General features: G+C 36.9%; 1 protein-coding gene and 1 long non-coding RNA gene across 29 annotated transcripts in view; one reads left to right on the top strand and one right to left on the bottom strand.

Moving 5' to 3' along the window:
* The window catches only part of LOC148132379 (uncharacterized), a 531004-nt gene that overhangs the window by 188773 nt on the left and 318733 nt on the right, over positions 1-23498 (bottom strand). The gene's annotated exons all lie outside the window — the stretch shown is intronic.
* ADGRL3 (adhesion G protein-coupled receptor L3) overlaps positions 1-23498 on the top strand; it is a 573686-nt gene that overhangs the window by 400945 nt on the left and 149243 nt on the right. For all 28 annotated transcript variants that reach the window (XM_087957273.1, XM_087957271.1, XM_087957269.1 and 25 more), the window contains 4 exons: positions 3100-3308; positions 3706-3882; positions 14710-14919; positions 18467-18687. In XM_087957273.1, the coding sequence (XP_087813399.1) occupies positions 3100-3308; positions 3706-3882; positions 14710-14919; positions 18467-18687 (817 nt within the window). The remainder of the gene's footprint in view (positions 1-3099; positions 3309-3705; positions 3883-14709; positions 14920-18466; positions 18688-23498) is intronic.

Raw genomic sequence — 23498 nt, 5'->3', positions numbered from 1 at the left:
ACATCATGATTCTGTTGCTACACTCACAATTGAGTTTTTCAACTTATATTACTTTCAATCTGCCTTCCTTGCATCCAGAATCAGATGCCTTGAACCCTGGGGTTCAAGACCACCTTAGGCACAAGGCCAGCTGGGTGCTAGCCTTGTCTTTAAATCAGCTCTAGAAAGGAGCCTATGGCAAACTGTTTGAGCAGCTGTCATACAAAATTGCTTGGATTTGCTCTGAGCTGGACTTCAGCTATGTCAGTCCTACTGAGTTGACTGAGACCAGTCTGGCTTGTTATTTGGGAAGAGTTTGAACCTACTGGTCCCAAGAAAATTAACAGAATCCTTGGAGCAGCAAGCCTGTCTACATATGTATTAATTCCATATCTCTCCTGGTTGGTGAAAGCCTCCAAGGAGATGCTGTATAGTTAGTTCAGATTGTGCCCCTTCAAGTTAGTCCTTGAAAGAGATGGCCGAGTCTGTGCTTAAAGAAGCAGTGATCTGCCCACTCTTCAAGAAACCATTATTGCACTGAATGGTAGACACAAATTTTGTCCTATCTCCATCTTTTCCTTTTTTGAGGAATCTTGCTGAAAAAGTGATCAGTGACCTCTTTACACAAACACGCAGCACTGAGATCCATTGATCATGGTTATAGACCAAACTCTGAAGGATCTAGGATGAGATAGTACATATCTGAGGGAGAGAGATGACAAAATCCTGCTCCAAGTCTCCTGAACTGTTCCAAAAGAATATCATAAGAAAATAAGAATATGGACAGTGCCCTGGCCCATCTGGTTCAGCAGTTTACTCTCTCAGTGGCCAACCAACAGCACAAGGAAGCTTAATATTGGTCCATTGACAATAGCAGAAATGTAGGAAAGTAATGTTAAATCATAGCGAAAAGGCCTAGAAGGAAAGAGCATTATTACATACAATTTTATCCATAGTCTGAACTAAAAACATTTGTCTCTAAAGTAGACTTGTCAAGGGCCACAGTTCGTCTATCCACAATTTGTCATGTAGTTCCCAAATTAAGAGTGATTGATTTTTAAAAAATCCATGTATTGGGAAAAATGTGTATAGAATGCATTATCAAAAGAAAGGTTGCTTGCCAAATCATCTAAATGAAGTTGCATTGAAAACATATATATTAGGAAATATAGGCACCAAAATGCATACAAATATGAAGATGTTCCTGAGCACAGTAGGGGTGAAGGTGCAAAAGGCAAATACGTTTTTTTATTTATTTAGGCTTAGAACATGATGTAAACATGGTGGTCATTTCTGTAATTTGATTAAAGACTGACCAGAATTTATGAAACTGTTGCCTAAATCATATATAGTATCATTCTCATTGTTTAACTCAGTCTTTCACAACCTTGGCAACCATAAGATGGGTGGCCTTATCTCCCAGAATTGATGGGAGGCTGGAGGATTCTGGGAGTTGTAGTCCACCCACCTTAAAGCTGCCAAGGTTGAAAAAGCTCAGACAGCCATAATATCTTTATTTTCAGAAAGCACCTCATATAGTGTATTGTACATATTATGATCAGCCTCGCATTCAGTGGTTCTGGCACGGCAGTGGCAACACATTTGCAGTTCAATATGCTAGAAGTCTGGTTTCTATTCACTTTACATTTCCTTCCCATATGGCCATACCTGTTATGACTGGGAGCTTAATAACCCAAGATGTAAGGCTTGTTATTATGGCTTTGAAATTGGAAGAACATACTCAGGGACTGTGTTTTGTGTTGTATTATATTTTCTCCATCCTTTCTTGTTTTGTAGTTATTTATGGTCTGTGGGGATTTGGATTCCATTTTCTGACTATTCTGGCTGCCCATACTTTAACTTCATGGCTGCTACTTTTTTTGTTAAACAAGAACATTAAGACTTCTTTTAAATTAAAAGTGTGTTTTTCAAAGGGATGAAGGGATTGGATGCAAATCTGGTTCTTTTGGGAGGAGAACTTATACCTTTATTCAGTTCCAAAACCTCAATATTTCTTTTTTTCCCCTCCCCATTGGCCAGTATTAATTAACCCGATAAATACTATCCTCATAAACAACAGCTAGAACTGAAATCTTCATGTAGGCTTTTAGCAAAAGAGTGAAGAGTAAAGGCAAAAAGGAAATGTTATAAGACCAAGTTATCAAACTGTCATTATTTTCCCCAGCCTTACAAATTACAACTTTGCTTTGAAAGTACAGCATTTTTCTTCTGTTCATAGGTACCTTTAGGGGCATAAATATTAACAAGTGGATTCTTTTTGTTTATCCCATTTTAGCCCAAGTCACCTCTTAGCCATGTATTTGCCATATGCTAAATAAAAATAAAACCTCTTAGCCCTAAAACCCTTGCCTATGCACTATTTCTGTATTTCCATATTCCTGTGATTTTTGAATTTTCAAAAACAATCTCATCAAATTGTTTGAACTTAAGACTGAACTACACTAAGGGAATGGTAGTGGGTAGCACCTAGACCTACGCTAGTTGAAAGATCAAACACCTCTAGATTGGTACAATAAATAGTGCTTTGCTAATGCTAAATGCATAGCTGGGCTTGTGACTGCAACTGAGGTTAAAAGTAATGAAAATGTGCATGTTTTCCTACAAATATCTCAGTTAGAGGAATAGGAAAGGATTATAGTTTGATTAAGAAAAGACTTTCATAAAATTGACACAGGCTGCAAAATGTCATGAATATGCGTTCCAAAAAACACACACAGATTATCTCATGGCTGAGCCTGAGAATCAATAGGCCTATATATGTCTAATTGCTTTTAATGCTGTGGAAAAGTAACCAAATTCCTATTTTAATTAGTACCAAGAACTAGATAATAACACTCACACTGATCCGGCAATGTTACAGAGTAGTGCATCTTTATATATGGCTGTATTACAATTATCTTTATTGTGATGATATGTACAGCAACTCTGAATTAATTACATTAATCACTTTCTTCACATTAGTAGGTTGCTGCACCACCAATCCTGCAAGCAGTTCTGAAATTTTTTAAACCCCATTAATAGAATGTAAGATTAAACAAAAGATTATGGATTAGAAATTCTGAGAGCTGATTTAATCAATTACCAAATTTTCTGTTTCAGGTGAAATCAGAGTGGCCTTTGTCCTATACAACAATCTGGGCCCCTATCTATCCACAGAGAACGCCAGCATGAAATTAGGGATGGAAGCCATGTCTACTAATCATTCTGTCATAGTGAATTCTCCCATCATCACAGCAGCGATTAATAAGGAGTTCAGCAATAAGGTTTACTTGGCTGATCCTGTTGTGTTCACTGTCAAACACATCAAGGTGAGGACTTGCTTCCCTGACAGAAAGCCTCATATTTTAGGGTGGATTATTTTTCATTATTCCTGAAAACATCATACAAAATGTTCACTTCCTCCCCTACCCACAATATATGACACTTTTCAGGCAAAGCCAATCCCCCTCCCCAGAAGTTATCTGAGCTACTTAAAAGATATATAATCTCCATTAAACACTTGGAGTTTATAATTGTTTTGTAGTAGAAATGAAGTAATTCTGCAGATCTGACTTTAGCTCTAAACAAATCAAACAATTGGGGGAAGGGTAATTCTTAAAATGAAAAGAGCAATGTTTCTGTGACGTTCATCACCCTCTGCTGCTAATGACTGAACAGAGCTGATTTAATTTAGTACTTTTTCATCTATTTATTTCTTCCCTATAGCAATCAGAAGAAAATTTCAACCCCAACTGTTCATTCTGGAGTTATTCTAAACGCACAATGACAGGATACTGGTCAACTCAAGGTTGTCGGCTCCTCACAACAAACAAGACACACACAACATGTTCCTGTAATCACTTAACCAACTTTGCTGTTCTGATGGCCCATGTGGAAGTGAAGGTAAGCAATGGATAAATACAACTATTAAAAATTGGAAATGGTTAAAGGATGGAAGGTGGTGTCATTGTATGTGAACAATATTACAATTATACACCTCTTGCTGAGAAAGTGATGCCATTCACTTGTCTACTTAGTGCCTGCATGAAGAGAAACCAGCTTTAACTCAACCTTGGCAAGACAGACTGGTTTTGGACTTTTATCCATGCTTGAGGGCCTGGTGATTTGTCATATTTGATGAGGAAGCACTCTCTCCAACAGAGTTTGTAGGCAATTTGGGTCTCCTGGACTCATAGTCCTGCTGTAGCAGCGGTTCGCGGTCATGACTAGGGAAGGACTTTGCATAAGTTCATATTGTGTGTCATTTGCACCCTTTCGGAGACTGGGAGATTTGCTCGCTCCTGGGTTAATTACGTCTTAGCTTAATTCTGTAACATACTCTACATGGGGCTGCCCTTGAAAATTTCCTGGAATTTGTGCTTCATGTGGTAGCATGCAAAGTTCTGTGTATTATATATTTTATTTGTGTAACATCATTGCTATATAAGTTGTTCTGGCTTTTAGTTGGCTTTCTCAATACACCTGGTTATCACCTTTAAAGCCCTATATGACATGGGGTGAAGTTATTTATGGAACTGCTTTTCTATGAAGATATCTTCCCATCCAGTCAGATCAGATAGGTTGAGTATCATCAGGCCTCTTCCCTTAAATGTTGCTATCTGGTGGGATTTTGGAGGTGTGCCTTCTTTGTTGCTGTCCTGGCCTTTTGAAATAGCCTCTCCACTGAGATTCAGAGACTCCAACATTGTTAGGGTTCCAGAGGATTGTGAAGGCATTTAGCCAGGGTGGAAGTGAACCCAGCATATGTGGAGTGATTATGTTATTATAGGGTTGTGGTTATAGAGCGTAGTCAGGGGTGGGATTCCACCAGTTCGCGCCTATTTGCTAGAACCGGTTGTTAACATTCTAAGCAGTTCGGAGAACCGGTTGTTAGAAGAAATTACTGGCCTAATCCTGTAAGGAAGGCAGGAAGGAAATATTCTAGTGTTGCTTACAGAAACTGCCTCTCTGTTAACCCTTCTTGGCAGGATTAGACTTCCTGTCTCAGGAACTTCTCTGGAGTTTTTTTTTCCCTCCTTTGCTGGTACTTTCCTTGTGTGGCACTGAAATGGCACACAGTGGCACTGAAAAAAGTGACTTATGACCATTTTTCACACTTACGACTGTTGCAGCATCCCCACAGTCATGAGAGACCAGGCAAGGAGATGCGTGCCTCAATGATATTGAGTTGGCCATGCCCAGCCAATAACATGACCACCAAGCCACATCCACCCAGTCACATGAGCACAAAGCCATGCCCATCAACTAAGCCATGCCCACAGAACCGGTTGTTAAAAAATTTGAATCCCACCCCTGAGCGTAGTGGTCTAGTTTTGGTGTAGTTTCTACCATGAGGCTAGAAACTGGGAGAGTGTAAGCTCTAGTCTCACCTTAGGTACAAAATTAGCCGGGTGACTTGGGCCAAGTATTCTCTCTTGAACCCTGACAAGCAATGGCATACCATTTCTAAAATTTTACCAAGAAAACTACAGGGACTTGTCCAGGCAATCATTAGGAGTCAATACTGACTCAAAAGGTAAGGGATAGATGGAGGGACGGACGGGGGAGGGAGGGAGGGAGGGAGGGAGGGAGGAAGGAAGGAAGGAAGGAAAGGAAGGAAGGAAGGAAGGAAGGAAGGAAGGAAGGAAGGAAGGAAGGAAGGAAGGAAGGAAGGAAGGAAGGAAGGAAAGGCTAGGTAATGATTCTTTTTCTTGTTATGGTAGCAACTACCGTGTTTCTCATATAATAAGGCCGGGTCTTATTTTTTTTTGAGCCCCGAAAAAATGGCTAGGCCGTCTTTTCGGGGGTGACTTAATTTCCTCCCCCCCCCCCCTTGCATCTTAGGGCGGGCGGGGACGGCTTGGATGTTGACTTCGGTGTTGGTGGGGCACTTTGTATCAGGGTCAACGCAGGCAGCACCATATCCGGGTGTGCAACAAAAGTACTTCCTAACAGCAAGCCCCCCCGCCATTTCCCCCCCCCATTTCGCATGTTTTAATATAGGCCTTAATTTGGGGGGAGGGGCTTAATTTCATTTCATGCCTATAAAACATGCTGGGACTTCCTATTGGGGGAGGCCGTATTGTTGGAGAAACAGGGTGCTGTAAATTATTATATTGCTCATTGTTTCTTTAGTTAAACTTTCTGGGTTGCACATTTAGTAATGGGGGCACAAGAAAGCCTAAAAGGGTTGTGTAGTGATTGACCAATGTTGCGTCCCACATTTAAATATGCTTTATTGCCTTCGCATCTGGTTCATACTAAGGGAGAGCCATATTAAGAACTATATTAAGAAGCTAAAAATAGCACAAAAAAAATACTCATTGGATAAAATGGGTTCTCATAATGATCACCTCAAGAAAGGTCATAAAATTGGGCATGGTCACATGGTGACTCACTTACATGTCCAGCATGACATGACAGTAATTCCAGGTTCAATTATGGTCATAAGTTATGGCCCATAATACACCATAATTGTATTCTTTTCAGACCCAGAGAAAGGGAAGAGATGATTGTAACCATCAGGACACCATTGAAATTTTGTGGAAAACTAAAGGTGAAAACAGGCATAAGACTTGGAATGTGTAAGGGCTTAAGCTTGCGGGGCAAGCCCTATTAAATGCCAGTAACATATCAAAAAATGTCAATCACTCAAAGCTACCAACTGACTTTCCAAGTATCTGTTAATTCAGGAAGGAAAGAGGAAAAGGAAGAGGAAGAAGCTTCACAGTCTATATGAATTTGGCTCCCACATGCATTCATGTTTCTTGTTTTTCATTTCAATGTTTCTTCTGTCTCAAATGACTTTTGAAACATTCTGTAGAAAGAAAGAAATTGAGCAAATTCTCCATTGGCTCAATTCATCATATAGATACAGCTATTCCTAACATGGAGAGGATCACATTATACCTCTTGTCATATAAATGCTAAAGGCAATTGGCTAATCTGTCATTTAAGTTGTTTTATTATTGCATTCTCTTCTGTTTCATTATGACTATACATTTGGGGGCCCATTTTGTACACTGCTTTCTTGTCATTTGATGAAGGGTGCTTTAGAACTATTTTAATGAATACATAAATAGATGGTTGCTTTAAATGAATGCATAACTTCAGGGCCAATGAATTTTATTCTAGTTTAATAAAAACAATTTAATGGAACTTGCTGATGCACTGTTAATCTCTTGTCCCTGTATTCATAAGATTTGAACACACAGCTATAGCAGAAAGAAAACAACCTTGTCACTCAGAGATAGATACTAGGGAAAATACTATAACTCATTGTTGGTTATTTTATAAATACCCTGATAACTGTACAGTGATTTATAGAAATTATTTTGAAAGCAGACCCTTGTAGAAAATGTAATTGAGATTGTATACCTTAACTGCATGAGAACTACAATTACTGAATTCTACTTTGAAGATTAAGATTATAGTGTTGCCTCTAACCTGGATATGAAAATTAAGTCAACCTTGGTTCTCTTAGATGCTAGTTATCTTGTCATTTCCATTCCTGATGCACACCAAAATTTTGAATATGGTTTTCACTGATCTTATACTTATTCCATCTTTAGAATGATATATACTGTACCATTCATTTTCTTAAGCTTTTAGATAATTATGTACTTAGTCTCTCTTCCTGCCATGGATTTATGGTAGCTATTCTTATGCAGCAGATAATATGACCTCTACTACTATGATCATGCCATTGTCTTACTCACTGTAAAAAGGTAAGAAAACACCTATCTAAACTTGACAAATATAAATCACCAGGACCTGACAGATTACATCCCAGAGTTCTAAAGGAGTTGGCAGATGTCATCTCAGAACCCCTTTACCACATCTTTCAAAAATCGTGGTGCACTGGGGAACTACCAGAGGACTGGAAAAGAGTTGATGTGGTTCCCATCTTCAGAAAAAAGTGGGGGAGGGAACAGACCTGGGAAACTACAGACCAATCATCCTAACATCAATACCTGGGAAGATATTGGAAAAGATAATAAAAAAACCAGATCTGCCAACGTCTAGAAACAAATAAAGTAATAACTAGAAGCCAGCATGGGTTTGTAAAAGAACAGATCATGCCAAACCAATCTTATTTCATTCTTCAACACAGTGACTAAATTCGTAGATCAGCGAAATACTGCGGACGTAATATACTTAGACTTCAGCAAGGCATTCAACAAAGTAGACCACAAGTGGGATAGATAGCATCACCATCAGATGGATTTGTAGCTGGCTGACAAACCATACTTAACGAGTAGTTCTTAATGGTACTATGTCTACATGGAGGGAAGTAAGCAGTGGGGTACTACAAGGTTCCTTCTTAGGCCCAGTACTCTTCAACATCTTCATAAATGACTTCGATGAGGGAATAGAAGGAGAACTTACCAAATTTGTGGATGATACTAAGCTGGAAGGAATAGACAACACCCTAGATGATAGGCTGAAGATTCAGATGGATCTTGACTGACTAACAAAATGAAATTCAATGTAGATAAAAGTAAAATCTTACACTTAGACAAGAAAAACCAAAAGTACACATATAGGCTGGGTGAAACCAGGCTTAATAGCAGTAATTGTGAGAGGGATCTTGGAGTCTTAGTGGACAACCAATTAAATATGAGTTAACAGGTGTGCAGCGGCAGCCAAAAAAGCCATTGCAATCCTAAATTGCATTAACAGAGGGAAGTCATTTGGAATAAATTCACTTGGAACAATTATTGTAGAAACCAATATCAAGGATATAATTCATAATTTAAGAAGGATGTCAGGAAATCAACTGAGATTGAAGTGTGAAGAGAATCTAGGGGACTCCAACACACTGGTCGAGTGATATAATGATATAATCGAAATCAAGTGAGGTACTAATACTACTCTAGTCTTAGTAAGACCACACCTAGAATACTGCATCCAGTTTTGGTCACCACAATATAAAAAAAGATGTTGAGACTCTAGAAAAAGTGCAGAAAAGAGCAATCAAGATGATTAGGGGACTGGAGGCTAAAACACACAATGAACGGTTGCAAGTACTCAGCATGGCTAGTCTAATGAAGAGAAGGACCAGGGGAGACATGATAGCAGTGTTCCAATATTTGAGGGGCTGTCACAGAAAGGAGGAGCTCAAGCTATTTTCCAAAGCATCTGAAGGCCAGACAAGGAATAATGGATGGAAACCGGTCAAGGAGAGATTCAACCTAGAAATAAGGATAAATTTTCTGACAGTGAGGATAATCAACCAATGGAACAGCTTGCCTTCAGAAGTTGTGGGAGCTTCATTATTGGAAGCTTTCAAGAAGAGCAATCTCTTGTCTGCCATTTGTCAGAAATGGTGCAGGGTCTTCCTGCTTGTGCAGGGGCATTGGATTAGAAGACCTACAAGGTCCCTTCCAACTCTGTTAATCTGTTCTTCATATATTTATATGGATGGATCTGAAGCATAAATAATTACGACATAGATAATGTTGTTGTTGACTTGGTTTGGGAGCTAGAGTTGAAACTACTGCTTCCAGCTCTTGAAATGTTTCTTCTTGGGTTTACTTATCTGAAGAGGATTCTTGACTAAGGACAGATTAAATTAATTCTAGGCAATTGAACAAACCTTTCTTTGAAGCAGTGTTATAGATTTATAGCTGTTCTAAAAATATACCAAATTCTTTTCAGAAATGTAAACTTGCCATAAACATTGCAAGTTACATCTTGTAGGAGATTTTGCTTGTTTCATAAAATTATAACATTGAATGAAACATTTGGTAATCAAGCCCTATCATCTGCTTTGTGATCATTTATTCTTACTCCTTTCTCAACTTCTCATATTAATCAAGTACATAGTATCAGTTTAAGAGGATTTTTTTCTAAATTTTCCCATTTAACTTCTCTTAGTTACTTCTTAGCCACAGTCATTTGGAATAAATTCACTTGGAGCAATTATTGTGGAAACCAAAGGATATAATTGTTAACTTAAGAAGGATGTCAAGAAATGAACTGAGATTAAAGTTTGAAGAGAATCTAAAGCAGGGGTCACCAACCTTTTGGACCTCAGGAACCACCAAACTCATAGTTTTAGATCCCAGGGACCACTAACTGGTTCTGTGGGCGTGGCCTAATTTGTGGGTCCATTTGATGGTCATGTGACTGGCTGGGCATGGCTTGTATGTAAATATTATAAATATTTATATAAATATTGAATTTTTTATAAAAAGAGCAACTTTTACCCAAAATCAGGCAAAGCAGGCAGGCAGATTGAGTTGCTCACAGAATCACAGATTCATTCAGAGATCTATCTATCTGCCATTGGCTAGCTCAGTCTGTCACATAAAATTTGCTTGCAAGCAAACTCACAAAATTTGCTAACGAACTCACAAAATTAACTCACAACACACCATGTATGTAAATATTGAAATTTTTATTTTAAAAAAGAGCAACTTTTACCCAATATCAGGCAAAGCAGGCAGATTGAGTTGCTCACAGAATCATTCAGTGATCTATCTGCCATCGGCTAGCTCAGTCTCTCAAATTTGCTTGCCGTGACTCTGCACTGAATTTGCTTGCAAGCAAAACTTCAGTCCTAAGGGAGGTTCGCCTGTGCTGAGCCGAAGATCTAAAGACTAGCTAGAAAGCAAGAAATCCAACCATTTCCTGCTTGCTAGCTAATCTAAATCTCCTGGCACAGCAGAACAGATGATGGTTGCAAAAAGGAAAAATAGCAACTTAGCAGCCAAGTTTGCCGGGTAAGGAGTGAGTGGGCAGGGAGGGTTCCCGTGGGCCATGTGAGCTGAGCAGCCTTGTGTTTCTGCGCAGCCTGGATTAATTGCTTTGGAGGGGTGCTCTAGAGGTGAGATTTATCTGTGGCCCACCAAAATTTTCTCACGGCCCACCGGTCGGCGACCATTGATCTAGAGGACTCCAACACATTGGGCAAGTGATATAATGACCTGGTGTGTGATATGACTAATAAGAAAAAAGGGGGATATAAGTGACATTTTTTAAAAAACTGTTTCCTTCTTTCCTTCCTTTGTTTTTTACTTGTGACTTTCAATAAAATGTGTTGTCTTATAAAAGGCACCACCAGACTTTTTCTGTTACATGATTAACAGCTAAAACTTGGATTCCATAGGAAAAGCTACATTTCAGGCTAATCCTGATTCTGGATATTTTTGCATAGATTGTCTGCCTAAAGATATGTTTAACATATTGAATCTTAGTATTCAATTAAATGGAATATTGACTTTAAAATGTTCAAGGGAATAAGGCAAGGTATATTCAAAATTCACCAGGATTTCACCTTAGGATTTGGTGGAAGCAGTCCTATGCCAATAGAAGGCAGTATTACATTCGTGACCCATATTTGAGCAATACCTCAGTTACAAAGCAGAACATTACACTGACAGAGCTGTTTTGCTAGCAAAAATAATTATAATAATATAATTGCTGCTTATGCTAATAGAGTGAATGAATGGTAGAGTTGTGATATCATGTAGTATATTATGTGTGCGGTGAAGCAATTTTCTGCTGGAGGAGAATTTCTGCTGTTTTGAGTTCATTGATTCCCTTCATGGGCATTACCACCATAATACTCTATCACTGTCATATTTTCATCCATTTTCTAGTTATGTATTAAAATCCAGCTTTCAATCAAAAGTGGTTATCTGAAAAGGTGTACTTGTATTATAAATTTGCTGTCTGCCAGAAACGAGGTTCATGTTTTGTGTTTATATGATTTGCAAAATTCTCCTTGGTGTAAATCTTCCTTGTACGGTTTAGATATTAAATTACTTCAAGTCATATTCTTTTTTATCCAAATTTATTTTTTTCTTTAAAATGAACTTTGCACTGTTCAAGATTCTTTGTTCTCAATGTATGAGGGGGAGGAATACAGGTGCCACTTCATTCAATACTGATGAAATGGCATCTTTCAAGAATTGTAATGTCTAAGTGTGTAAGTACATGCTAGTTCAAATATTAGGAAATGATATAAACCCTCTGATAGTAACACTTTTCCCATAGGTTTGCTGTTCAGTTTGTAGAATAATTGTCTATTTGGGGCAAAAGATCCCATTTGGATGTGTCCTAGAATCAGTAATGCTAGCGGGATTTCCTAAGACTAAGGGAGTGCTTGACCTACACATATATGGATTTTGATAGGGATAGGATGTCTAACAAATGAGTATGACGAGAGCTGATGAGTATGACGAGAGCTTTTGTCATAAGAATATTTATCAGTCTCACCATTGCTTTCTACCCCTCTGCCTGGGTGGCAAGTTTTGATGTATGCTATACTCAGATTGTATCTGCCCCCTTGTGCCAATGAGATGGCACTGATAGTTTTGATGCTATTGGATTGGTTGTATTATAGATACCCATGATTAAACAGTGATATTGCTATATTTCCCAACCTTTTCAAGGGCAAATTTAATCATCAAAATTTCATTACATGAAAAAAACAGATGACAAATGAGGCAGAGGAACAAAGATGAATTAATTTCTATAAAGCTCTCCTGCAGAAAGAATACATAGTGATTATCTCTACATTGAAGGAACTAAAATGTTCACAATCTTTGGTCTCTATCACTGCTGGATCCCTCAAAATGTTGATACAGCCAGTTAATTGATAGAGACAGATTCTGGGGAAGTTGGAATACAAAACAAGGCTTCTCTGTTAAATCCAGAAGGTATATAAATTTAGGACAAAAAACAAAGGAATTATTCACTCTGACTTGTCATTGAGCTGACAATTAAATCAACTGTTCTGTAAGATGAACAATAAAATAATTGTGCCAGCATCTCTGGGAAGGGTCCTTCTAAACAAATTCCTCATGCAGTCCTATTATATACCATGGAATTTGAGCAAGTTATACATATTAAGGAGAAAAACACATTTTATTAGGTTGAATTCAAGTTCTAATGATACTTCAAAGACATGAACACCAAATTATAGCAGGAATGAAAATGGATCTATGCCTGCAGATAGGCAAGTGGCTGCTTCGAATACTAGAGAAGGAAAACATTGTAGTTAATTTAATTGAATTCATTCAACATCTGTTTCAATTCAAACTTGTGGAAGGATTTCATGCTGAGGGGAAGCTTACTCAATCTACTTATGGCTGCAGTATTGTCTTACTAATATATAAAGTTAGACTTTCAAGATAAGGATTTCTATTTCAACATGTAATGTATTTCTATTACAGGAAACCTGAAAAATAGGTTCTTTTGAGATAAATAGTTTTTAAAAGCAAAGAGAAAGGTGAATAAGTTTTTCTTCTATCCTTCGTAATTTTAATAGATGTACGACCTTGATTTGCAGTACATATAATTACAGATGAAAATAATGTGAACAGTCAGTCAGGTGGAAATCAAATGCAAAATATTGGATAATCATGTTAAAATTTGCATTTTCAACATTGCTAGCTTTGCCTTCTTAATATTCTAATACTATATATAATATTTAAATCATATAAATATATATGTGTGTGTGGATATATATATAAGTATATGTATATATATGTATTTAATCTATACTATAATAATTTAAAAAGTGGAAATTCATTTTAACGTTGATGGCTTTTATCTTCTTGAAATGAATTACCATACTTTAAAACATTGCCAATATGAAAGGATGAAAAATGCAATCATTATTCTCTCTAAATATTTCATTTCATTTATTCATTTATTTAACAATATTTATAACCTACCTCAGTTCTGGCAGAATCTCAGTGGGATCCCTCGATATTGCAGGCAGAGAATTAAAAAAATATAATTTATTAAAATAATCAGTGAATAATCAAAAACCTCATAGGGGTCCATGAAGCAAAACTAATTAAGGACCAATATCATATTGATCTATAATTGGCCTGTGCAAAGTGATTTAGATTCATTTCATTTAAGCAATTTTTGCCTTGGAGATGATGCCGTTTTCTTTACTGAAATGAAGATGTAATCTGCTTTACTTCTTTGAAATAACTCAGATAATGTTAGATACTTCAGACCAGATTCAGTGGGAGAAAGACCCTCTCAGCATTCCCCTGCAGCCCTGGCTAAAAGTATTCTAGGCCAGATACGGTAACTTCAGGATCTCATAGACCAAAATTGTCCACCTAGCTCAGAGGTCTCCAAACTTGGCAACTTTAACTATGTTGGCTGGAGAATTCTGGAGTTGAAGTCCACACGTCTTAAAGTTGCCAAGTTTGGGGACTGACCTAGCAAACCTTCAGAACATACCAAGGATGTTGCACCCTCAGAAACTTTCAGCAAAAATTCCTCTCAGACTTCTCCTGCACTACTTTCCAGGAAAAGCTTCCTTTTGTTTTCTCCCATAGTGCAAGCAATGTAGGTGAAGTCTAAGGAGAGTTCAAAGCAGTCTGGTGTGAAGCAACATGGTTGCTTTGTTTTTGAAGCAGCTTGTTTTATTCAAAAATTTGCCAAAGCAAAGAACCCCACTTTAAGTCTCATGCTGCAGCACAGATTTGATCTAGATTGCTAATGCTATTAATCTATAATATGCGTCACTTACGTTCATTGTCTTTGTGTAGCAGAGATCAAAACTCAGATGATACTTTTCAGGATACTAACTTTTAAGCGAAACAAATGCAAGAAAAAACACAAGCAAACAACATCATCTTCAATTATGTTAATATGCACACTATACATTTGTGAGAGAAAGATGTCAAAGTGTCTCAATTAAGCTTTCTTAGATTTTGAGAGTCAATTGATGATTTTTTTTTTAATTATTTGCAGCATGGAGATGCAGTCCATGATCTGATCCTGGATGTCATCACTTGGGTTGGCATTCTTCTGTCCCTTGTCTGCCTTCTGATCTGCATTTTTACTTTCTGCTTCTTCCGCGGACTCCAAAGTGACCGAAACACTATCCATAAGAACTTGTGCATCAGCTTGTTTGTGGCAGAACTTCTGTTCCTCATTGGAATCAATAGGGCAGACCAACCAGTAAGTAACCAGTGAGAAAAGATGAATTTTATCTTTTTCCCTATCTCTGGCTTAGTAATATTACACCACTGGCAAATTTTCCATTAAAATTAAAATTATAACTAGCTAATTAGAGTAATCACTTGGAATTGAGGGGGCACTCATTTCCCCATACATTTTCAAATAAAATGTCCCAAAACCATGAGAAAGCTTTCAATCTCATAAAAATTCATTTTCATGCTGGATTTTAAACATCATGAGGGGTGGAATTGGAGATAACAGTTACTGTAGCCCTCAGCATTTAGAAGGGTTTTTTTCAGCTATACCTTTTCTATATGATCTATTTTCTGGCTGACTGGCATTTTCATAAATACAGAAAGCTTAGGTTGGTTTTATATTAAAAGTTTTGATTTTGTTCAGTCATTTAATTTTTTCCATCTTTTCATGACCCAGTGGATATTCTTTTGACAGGACTGTCTATCAACATTGAGTTTTTAATAAGCCGATGCTTATTTCATTAATGAAATAATCTAACCTCTTTATTTTCTGTCAGTCTCAAGAAGAAGATATTGTATCTCATAACTATAACAGATGGTTCAACCTACTCAAGATGGTACTCCTTCAAACAAGGCATATGTTACAGAAAATAATTACTTTTAAATAGAGCTTATTTGGATTAAATATGCCTCCTGAAACTTTAAAGATCTGACTCTAAAGTCTTTATAACAATTTATTCAGGATGAAAAACACCTCTAAGAACAGAGATCCTGCCCCTATGATATTGCTAGGTTGAATGTATAATTATGGACACCACTCATGTAGTTCTATCTATATAATCTTTAAAGAAAGTGCTCTTCATAATAGTATGTTCCCTACAAAGTGAAATAAACAAAACTTTGACTTTTTTACTTTATCCTCATTCTAGCCCCTCGAATCTTTTTCTAAAACAGTTAATTTGACTTCTTTCGCTTTCCATGAAGAGAGGTATCAGAGATTCCCATTTGGTCAACTATATGATTTTGAAGTAACTCCTTTCAGCCTCATGTTTGTTTGCTTGTTCGCTCGTATTCTGCCTTTATTATTTTTACAAATTTTTACAAAAGCAGTGACCATATCCAACTCTTATATACAGTTATTTATTCATCATTAAATATCCTACCTTATTCTTGACAAATACTACAATTCAGAAGGGATGACTCAGACAATTGCTAAGTGCACATACAGCATACATATCTCTTCCCATTTTAAATAAGAAAATTACTGGTGTGAGAAAAATAAGTGAGATACTTTGAACTGAATTCTAGACATTCAATTCTAGTTTTACTAATTTATTAGATACAAATTTCTTTTTAAAGTGCCCACCTAATTTGTGGGCCAAAAAACTGAGTAACAGGGAAACTTTCCAAAAATGTATCAAAGGTAGGATTCCTCACATATGATGATAGTAGCATGACTCCTTGGACAATTCCCTCATGATTCCTTTATTTGAGGTTTAATAATAGTATGAGAAGCCAGTTTCCAACCTGATGTCAGGATATGGTATTGGAAAGCCAAACACTAACATGGCACCCATTTGAGGATCCAATCTGAGTCGGTCACTCCGGAACCAGAGCTTATTTTTCTAAGCTTTCAGGCTTGTAACCTCTTTGGATAGTTGATTCCCCTTCCTCACCAATCTTCTTTTGTCATCAGCACTTTTTCCCCCCAACATTCACTTAGAATCTATCTTCTCGCATATAGTGACAATAGATAACCTTCTGTGTAATGCCGTTTTACGCATTTGAAAGCTAATACTATAGTCTTTCTCATCCTTTTCTCAATGCTAAACATCCCCAGAATCTACATTCTCTCCTTGTAGGACCTGATCATTTTTTTGCTCTTCTCTAAACCTGTTCCAGTTTGTATGGTATTCAGAATTGGACAGAAGGAGGGATCTGGACCAATAAAATGGAGCAGTTACTTATCTTGAGTTGGAAACCATTTGTTGATTCAGGATTTTTTTTAAAAAATTACTGGTCCTTTTTGTAGCTACATCACACTGCTGATTATATTCCAGAATTCTTTATCTGAAATCCTATTACCATGTAATTATCCCCCATGGCACATTATTATATTGAACCGTTACAGTTTTTGTTTTAAGCCTTTAGCCTTGTGTCTCAACTATTATCTTGCTTAGACTTGCAATATTTTATCAATTTCTATTCTATAAGAATGCATAATGTCCAAAGTAGCTGTTTTTAGTTATTTTCTTGCAATACCTCAATTAAACTGCATAGTTCCCCTGTTTCATATTCTGAAGCACTTCCTTACCTCATTTAGTATTTCTGTGTATGTGTGTGTGTCTTCATATCAATGTTGACTCCTGGCAACTGTGCCTAGACACAAGGCCCTGCAGTTTTCTTGGCAACATTTGGATGGATTTACTATTGGTAAAGTACTGTTTGAAAACAAAACAAAACTTTTTTATTATGATGTAGTCTCTCTTGAGAGAGAGAGAGAGAGAGAGAGAGAGAGAGAGAGAGAAAAGAGAGAGAGAGAGTTAGTTAGTTAGTTAGTTAGTTAGTTAGTTAGTTAGTTAGTTTGGTGTAGAGATTAAGGCATCAGGCTAGAAATCAAGAGACTATGAATTCCAGTCCCTCCTTAGACACAAAGTTAGCTGGGTGAACCTTGGCCCAGGCTCAGCCCTAGGAAGCAGGCATGGACAAACCACTTCTGAAATCTTACAACAAACCTGCAGAGATTTGTCCAGACAGTTGTCAGGTGTCAACACTTAGTTGAACACACCAAAAAAAGAAGGTGGAGGTGCCCCAGTAAACCAGATTTTACATGAGGCATGTTTGAGACAAATGATGGTACTATAGTAATAAAGCAGATAATTTATAGTGTCTCCACAAACTTTCTCAAATATATGTCTTGAGGTCTTTAATTCAAAGGTGAGAGTGTAGGAGAAGCTTGCCTACTTCTTTTCTCACAAATAGTTAACTTTTAATATGTAACAAAGCCTGCTTTACTGCATTTATAGGATTTCTCACCATTCTTTATTTGCAAACTCATTCATTCTCTGTATATTAAGATCCTTAGAAATGGCAACACCTATCCATGTTCTTGGAGACATGGATATCAACCAAGCTACTGATTTTCTGGGTGGGGCAAATGAAAAGTTGTGTGGTTGTTGTTCAGCAACTTTTTCTACTTTAGAAACTGTTGAAAGCAGAATGCATGGTTTTGCAGTGTGCATTATAATTTTAAAAAGATCGCTCATTCCAAAATCCAACTGAACACATGTAAATATGTGAGTTGGCATATGCGTCTAAACAAGTAGTTTAATCTGATACTGTATCACATGTGTGAGACATCGTAATGGAATGGTTTTTCTATGCAACAATAATTAAATGGTTGAATCCTGAAAATAAAGTATAAATTAAAAAAACAAGATCCATCCATACGCTTATACCTCCAATTTAATGTGTAAATAGCAGAAGGGTCACCTAACTGCATAATTTGCACCCACCCTTAATCAACATACACACATAACTACTGTTCTACTTTGTCTTTTTTGTTTTCCCAGATAGCCTGTGCTGTGTTTGCTGCTCTGCTGCATTTCTTCTTCCTCTCTGCTTTCACTTGGATGTTTTTGGAAGGAGTGCAGCTGTACATAATGTTGGTGGAAGTCTTCGAGAGTGAACATTCACGTAGAAAATACTTCTATTTGGTTGGCTATGGCATGCCTGCTGTAATTGTAGCTGTTTCGGCAGTAGTAGACTACAAAAGTTATGGCACTGGAAAAGTGTGAGTTTCATTTTGTGTCCAATTTGTGGTTTGGGAGGGGAATCTGAAAAATTAGTAGGAATGAATATGGATTGAACAGAGACAACTGTAAATAAATAGACACAAAAGGTAAGTTTATAGTCTGTGTGGAAAAACCATTTTCCATTTTAGAAGAATCAAAGTGTGCCCAAGATTAAGAGAGTATGGAACCTACACATACCAAAACATGAAATTAAGTAAAAATTGTGCCAAGGGAGCAGTGCAGTTCAATCTCTATACTAGTTTTACTTTTTTAATCAACAGAGCTTTGAGCCAATTTCCAAAACATGGTGAATAATTGATAGCAAATTTTGTCACTCATCATTAGTCATTTATTAGAACATTTTGACATGTGTGAATTACATCCCACAAAGCCCACCAAAGTGTTAAATGGGGTAAAATTGTATTCTCTGAGTTGAAAGCAATAAAATGACATTGAGTGCTGAAGAAATGTCATATCTATATACTGAGAACTGTTGTCTCCAAAACTAACATTGGACTGTTCTTGTTGGATGGTCAGACCTCTTTTCGCCTTTTCTTTAGGATGAGCACAATAGTACTGAACCTTAGTCTCCATCCTGCCTTTGGTAGCAGGAATTTATTGATGAAGGATTTCATCTGCATGTATTGGCAGGATATCTTTAAAATATGGTAGATCTCTAATCAGAGGTGGGCTGCACTTCTGTTGACAAGGGGTTCATTGGTTGTGAGCATGCGCACGCTCCCTTTACTCGTATATGCCACTTTGGGGCTGAAACACAGCTTCAAACAGGCAGCTAATCAACTCAGGCAGCTCCAGTGAGTACAGCAGGGCAGCGCAGAACTTGCCTGGGTGGAGGAAAGGTTAGTTATTTAGGGAAAGCATACAACAAGAGCTGGTGGACGGGCCCAGCCACAGATCATAGCTAGGTGTTCGCCCGAACCTCACCGACCATCCAGCAGCCCATCAGTGCTCTAGATAAATTACAAATCCATCAGGGTATGATCATCACACGGACACCAAAAATCTGAATTTCTTAAATATTTCTGATGACAAGCAGTCCTTTCCTATTACATTTTTTTAAAAATCCTCTTTTTTGGCCAGGCATTTTGTATGTTATTTGTTGGTAGGCTGTTCATTATTTGACTTAAGTACACAGAAAAGCCTCAAAAGGCCTTTCTTAACAAAGGAGCAGAAGACAGGGTACACTTTTATTTGACACCTCGGGTCATAGATATTTTTGGGTCCCTTGCTTAAGGAATAGCAATATTTCAGGCTCCTCCAGATTTACGCCTGTCGCCCTCTGGTGTCCTTCTGAGGTATTTATTTTGTACCTCACCAATTTTCTCAGTGAAATGGAGTTGTGGGTTTTGTTGAGAAGCAGCCACATGAACCCCATTTGGGGTATTTAGTCTGAACCTGTGGTGCTAAATCAAGGAAAACTAGCCTGATATAGGGATTTTGTGAGTTAGAAAACTGTGGCGTGGTTCTGATTTTAACATGTGTGAACTCTAAGAAATCTGAGAATTCAGTTAAATCACTATTTATGTAACCTTTTCAAATCGAAAATAGAGAGAGAATAAGCACATTTTGGTATCATATTAGAAGAGATGAAATATTTGAAACATTATTGAGCAGGAGAAGAGGAGATTTCAGGGTCCATACAAGGTGGATATTGTGGATAGGTTGTTGTTGGGTTTTCCCTCCCATTCTGCTAAAATGCTTTATAAACTCTTGGTCCCTTACCATTAAGAGTCTGCCCAATGAAGCATCTCACCTTCAGTAGAGCCCTTGTTTCGTGCAGGCCCTCTTACTTTCATAGCTTTTCTTGCTTGTCTCAGGAACCTGGGAGTTTAGGAGTTTACCCCTTATTTTGCATAAAACAGAAAAATTGCACTTATTTGTGGTTTTGATGATTTGAAGAAAATGGACAATGGAAGTGTGATCTTTGTTTTATAATCATAGAGTAAGAGGTGGATTTGAAATCATACTTATATATGCTGCAAAGAAATCAAAAACTTTCTATTTCTTATTCCTTCCTATACTTGCTTTTTTTTCTTTCTTCTTTTCTTTCATTATTGTTTTTACTCTTTATTTGTTTGTGTTAGTTTTGATGTTCTTTGTAAAACTGTCAATAAAAATTAATTTTAAAAAAGAAAAACAGGAAGGGTTATGGAAGATTCATTAAAATTTATGTTAAGCTATAATTTGAGGAGAAAATGGCATACAGTGTTTTACAGATGGTAAATAATAAATTAGACAGATCACTTAATGATTAATAAATTAGACAGATCATTTAATGATAAATATTGGAAATTCCATGATAAGGGTTGAAGAAAGTGGTGTTTGTGTAAAAGAAACCTCAAAAGTGCTGGAAAGAAATCATTTTAATATTCAGAAAATCCTAAAAGTAACATTTCAACTAAAACTACAAGTATTTTTATTAGGAATAAATCCAGAAAACATAAATGAAAAGTATCACAATTTACTAAGATATATGTTGACAGCTGCAAGAACAAAGTTGGCACAACAGGAAGATGGAAACAGGAACAATCTGCCAACATTATCAGATTGGGAGACCAAAATATGCAGCAAGGGCAATTTGTAATAAGAGCTTAACTAAATTTATGCAGGAATTGTTCCCTTAAATAACACATACTACACCTCAGGGCAAATTTAAACATTTGGAATATAGTTTCTAAAAAAAATTATGAGATCAATTAAAAATAACAGATGAAAATACTTAAACAGAATGCTTTAATGTTCACTATAATGTTCAGTGTAAAGTGTAACTATCTAAATTATGGTGAGTCATTTGGGGAAACAAATGAAAGGGAAGGGAAGAATATGTTACTAAAAAGTTTTCCCACAATACTTTTTATTCATGCTTAGCAGTTGTTCCTTTTTGTTCCATCTTATTTTTGTCTTTATTTATTTCATTATCTTAACAATAAAAATAGTTAAACCCAAAAGAAGAACTAAGCAATCTGGATTGAGTGCTATAATCTCAATTTTTTTCATCATATTTATTTAAAAAATGCAAATTTGGGTAAAATTATTTAAATTGAGCAAAACTATTACTTGCTCTTAATGCAACACAGTAGGCTTCATAGATAGTGTTCTCTAACAAGATTGGCAAAATGTTTCCACATGTAAGTTTTCCAAGTTTTGTTTTTTATCATTGATAAAGATTTTGATCTGTACACATTAATTTTCTTATCACATGCTGGTTTACTATGTCAAGAATGCTAGCAAGAGATTTTGTTTTAAAGCCATTTTGTTATTTTTGCTACGATTTGAAGGAAATCTCAGCTTTCTATAAACATGGTTAATCTACCCTAGGTTGACTTACTATTTAATATATTTCATTTATTCTTCCTCTGTGACAGAAATATCACAGAAATCTTTATTTTCTTTCTAAATATTTTATTTATTCCTAATTATTAGAGAAATGTGCAAAGATTTTATAGCAAATTTAGTTTTGGCTTGATGAAAGGCATGTGTGGAGAATGTTTCAGGTTTTTTTTACTTTTTTTTTAAAGTAGCATTTTCCATCTATAAAGAGAACTTCTTTTAGAAAGCCCTTTAGATAATTCATTCTTTGTTATTGTATCAATTACCCTTCAGGAATTACTCTGTTCTGCATCTAAAACATGTCATTTTTCCTAGTTGTAGTGTACTTCTTATCTCAATTGCATTGATTAATAAATGGCACTGACTGCTAGCAGGGACACAACTAGTAGCTAGTTGACCTACCATGTTTCTCATATAATAAGGCTGGGTCTTATTTTTTTTTGAGCCCCGAAAAAATGGCTAGGCTGTCTTTTCGGGGGTGACTTATTTCCCCCCCTTGCATCTTCGGGCGGGTGGGTGTCGATGGCTTGGATGTTGACCTCGGCGTTGGTGGGGCACTTCGTATCAGGGTCAACACAGGCAGCACCATATCCAGGTGTGCAACAAAAGTACTTCCTAATGGCAAGCCCCCCCCCCACCATTCTGCATGTTTTAATATAGGCCTTAATTTGGGGGGAGGGGCTTAATTTCATTTCATGCCTATAAAACATGCAGGGACTTCCTATTGGGGGAGGCCCTACTGTTGGAGAAACAGGGTAGATGGAGAAAACAACCCTGGAAAAGGAGGAAGAACTGCTGGACAAGACTTAACATGTTCAGAAGCAGCAATTTATTCCAATTGATGATGAGTGTAAACTGGGACCAGAAAAATCTTACCAGATTGTAAACAGTCCAACCCCACTATAGCCTAGTTTTGTTTGGTGCAAATTCAACCCGCCAGTTGCTTTGTACTAATTTAAATATTGGTTTGAAAGTCCAGTACTATTACAATACTGGACTTGTACAATACTGGTACAATACTGGTATTGTACTATTATAAGTAATGGTATTGATAATCCAGTGCTATTGTCATCTATTATTGTCTGAGAGAGGTTTTTCCCCTAGCTCTAGATAGAGATGCCGAGTTTCAGTCTAGGAACAACCAGTACTGTACAATGAAGGGATGGCTCCATTTTTTGTACCTGTGAAAGTCAGCCTAAGTTTGTACCTATGTATATAAATTAACATATCTACAGTAAGTTTTATGCAAAGTTATGTAGGGAGTGAATGTACTGTTGTTGTTTTTTTAAGAAAACAATGTTTCTGAAGGACAAATTGATCTAGACCTTCCTTCTTACAAAATCATTGAAGAAAGAGTACACTATAGTAGGGTGCTTATTCCAAGGTGACAGTTAAGATCATCTACTGAAATGGGGAGTTGAGTGAAGTAATATTTGGAAGCAGGTAATCATCAAGAACT

The sequence above is a fragment of the Notechis scutatus genome, chromosome 2 (genome assembly GCF_049901735.1).
Source record: "Notechis scutatus isolate UNSWTSFEM ecotype Mainland chromosome 2, rNotScu1.2, whole genome shotgun sequence".
Taxonomy (NCBI): Eukaryota; Metazoa; Chordata; class Lepidosauria; order Squamata; family Elapidae; genus Notechis; species Notechis scutatus.
This window is presented reverse-complemented; position numbering and strand designations above follow the sequence as displayed.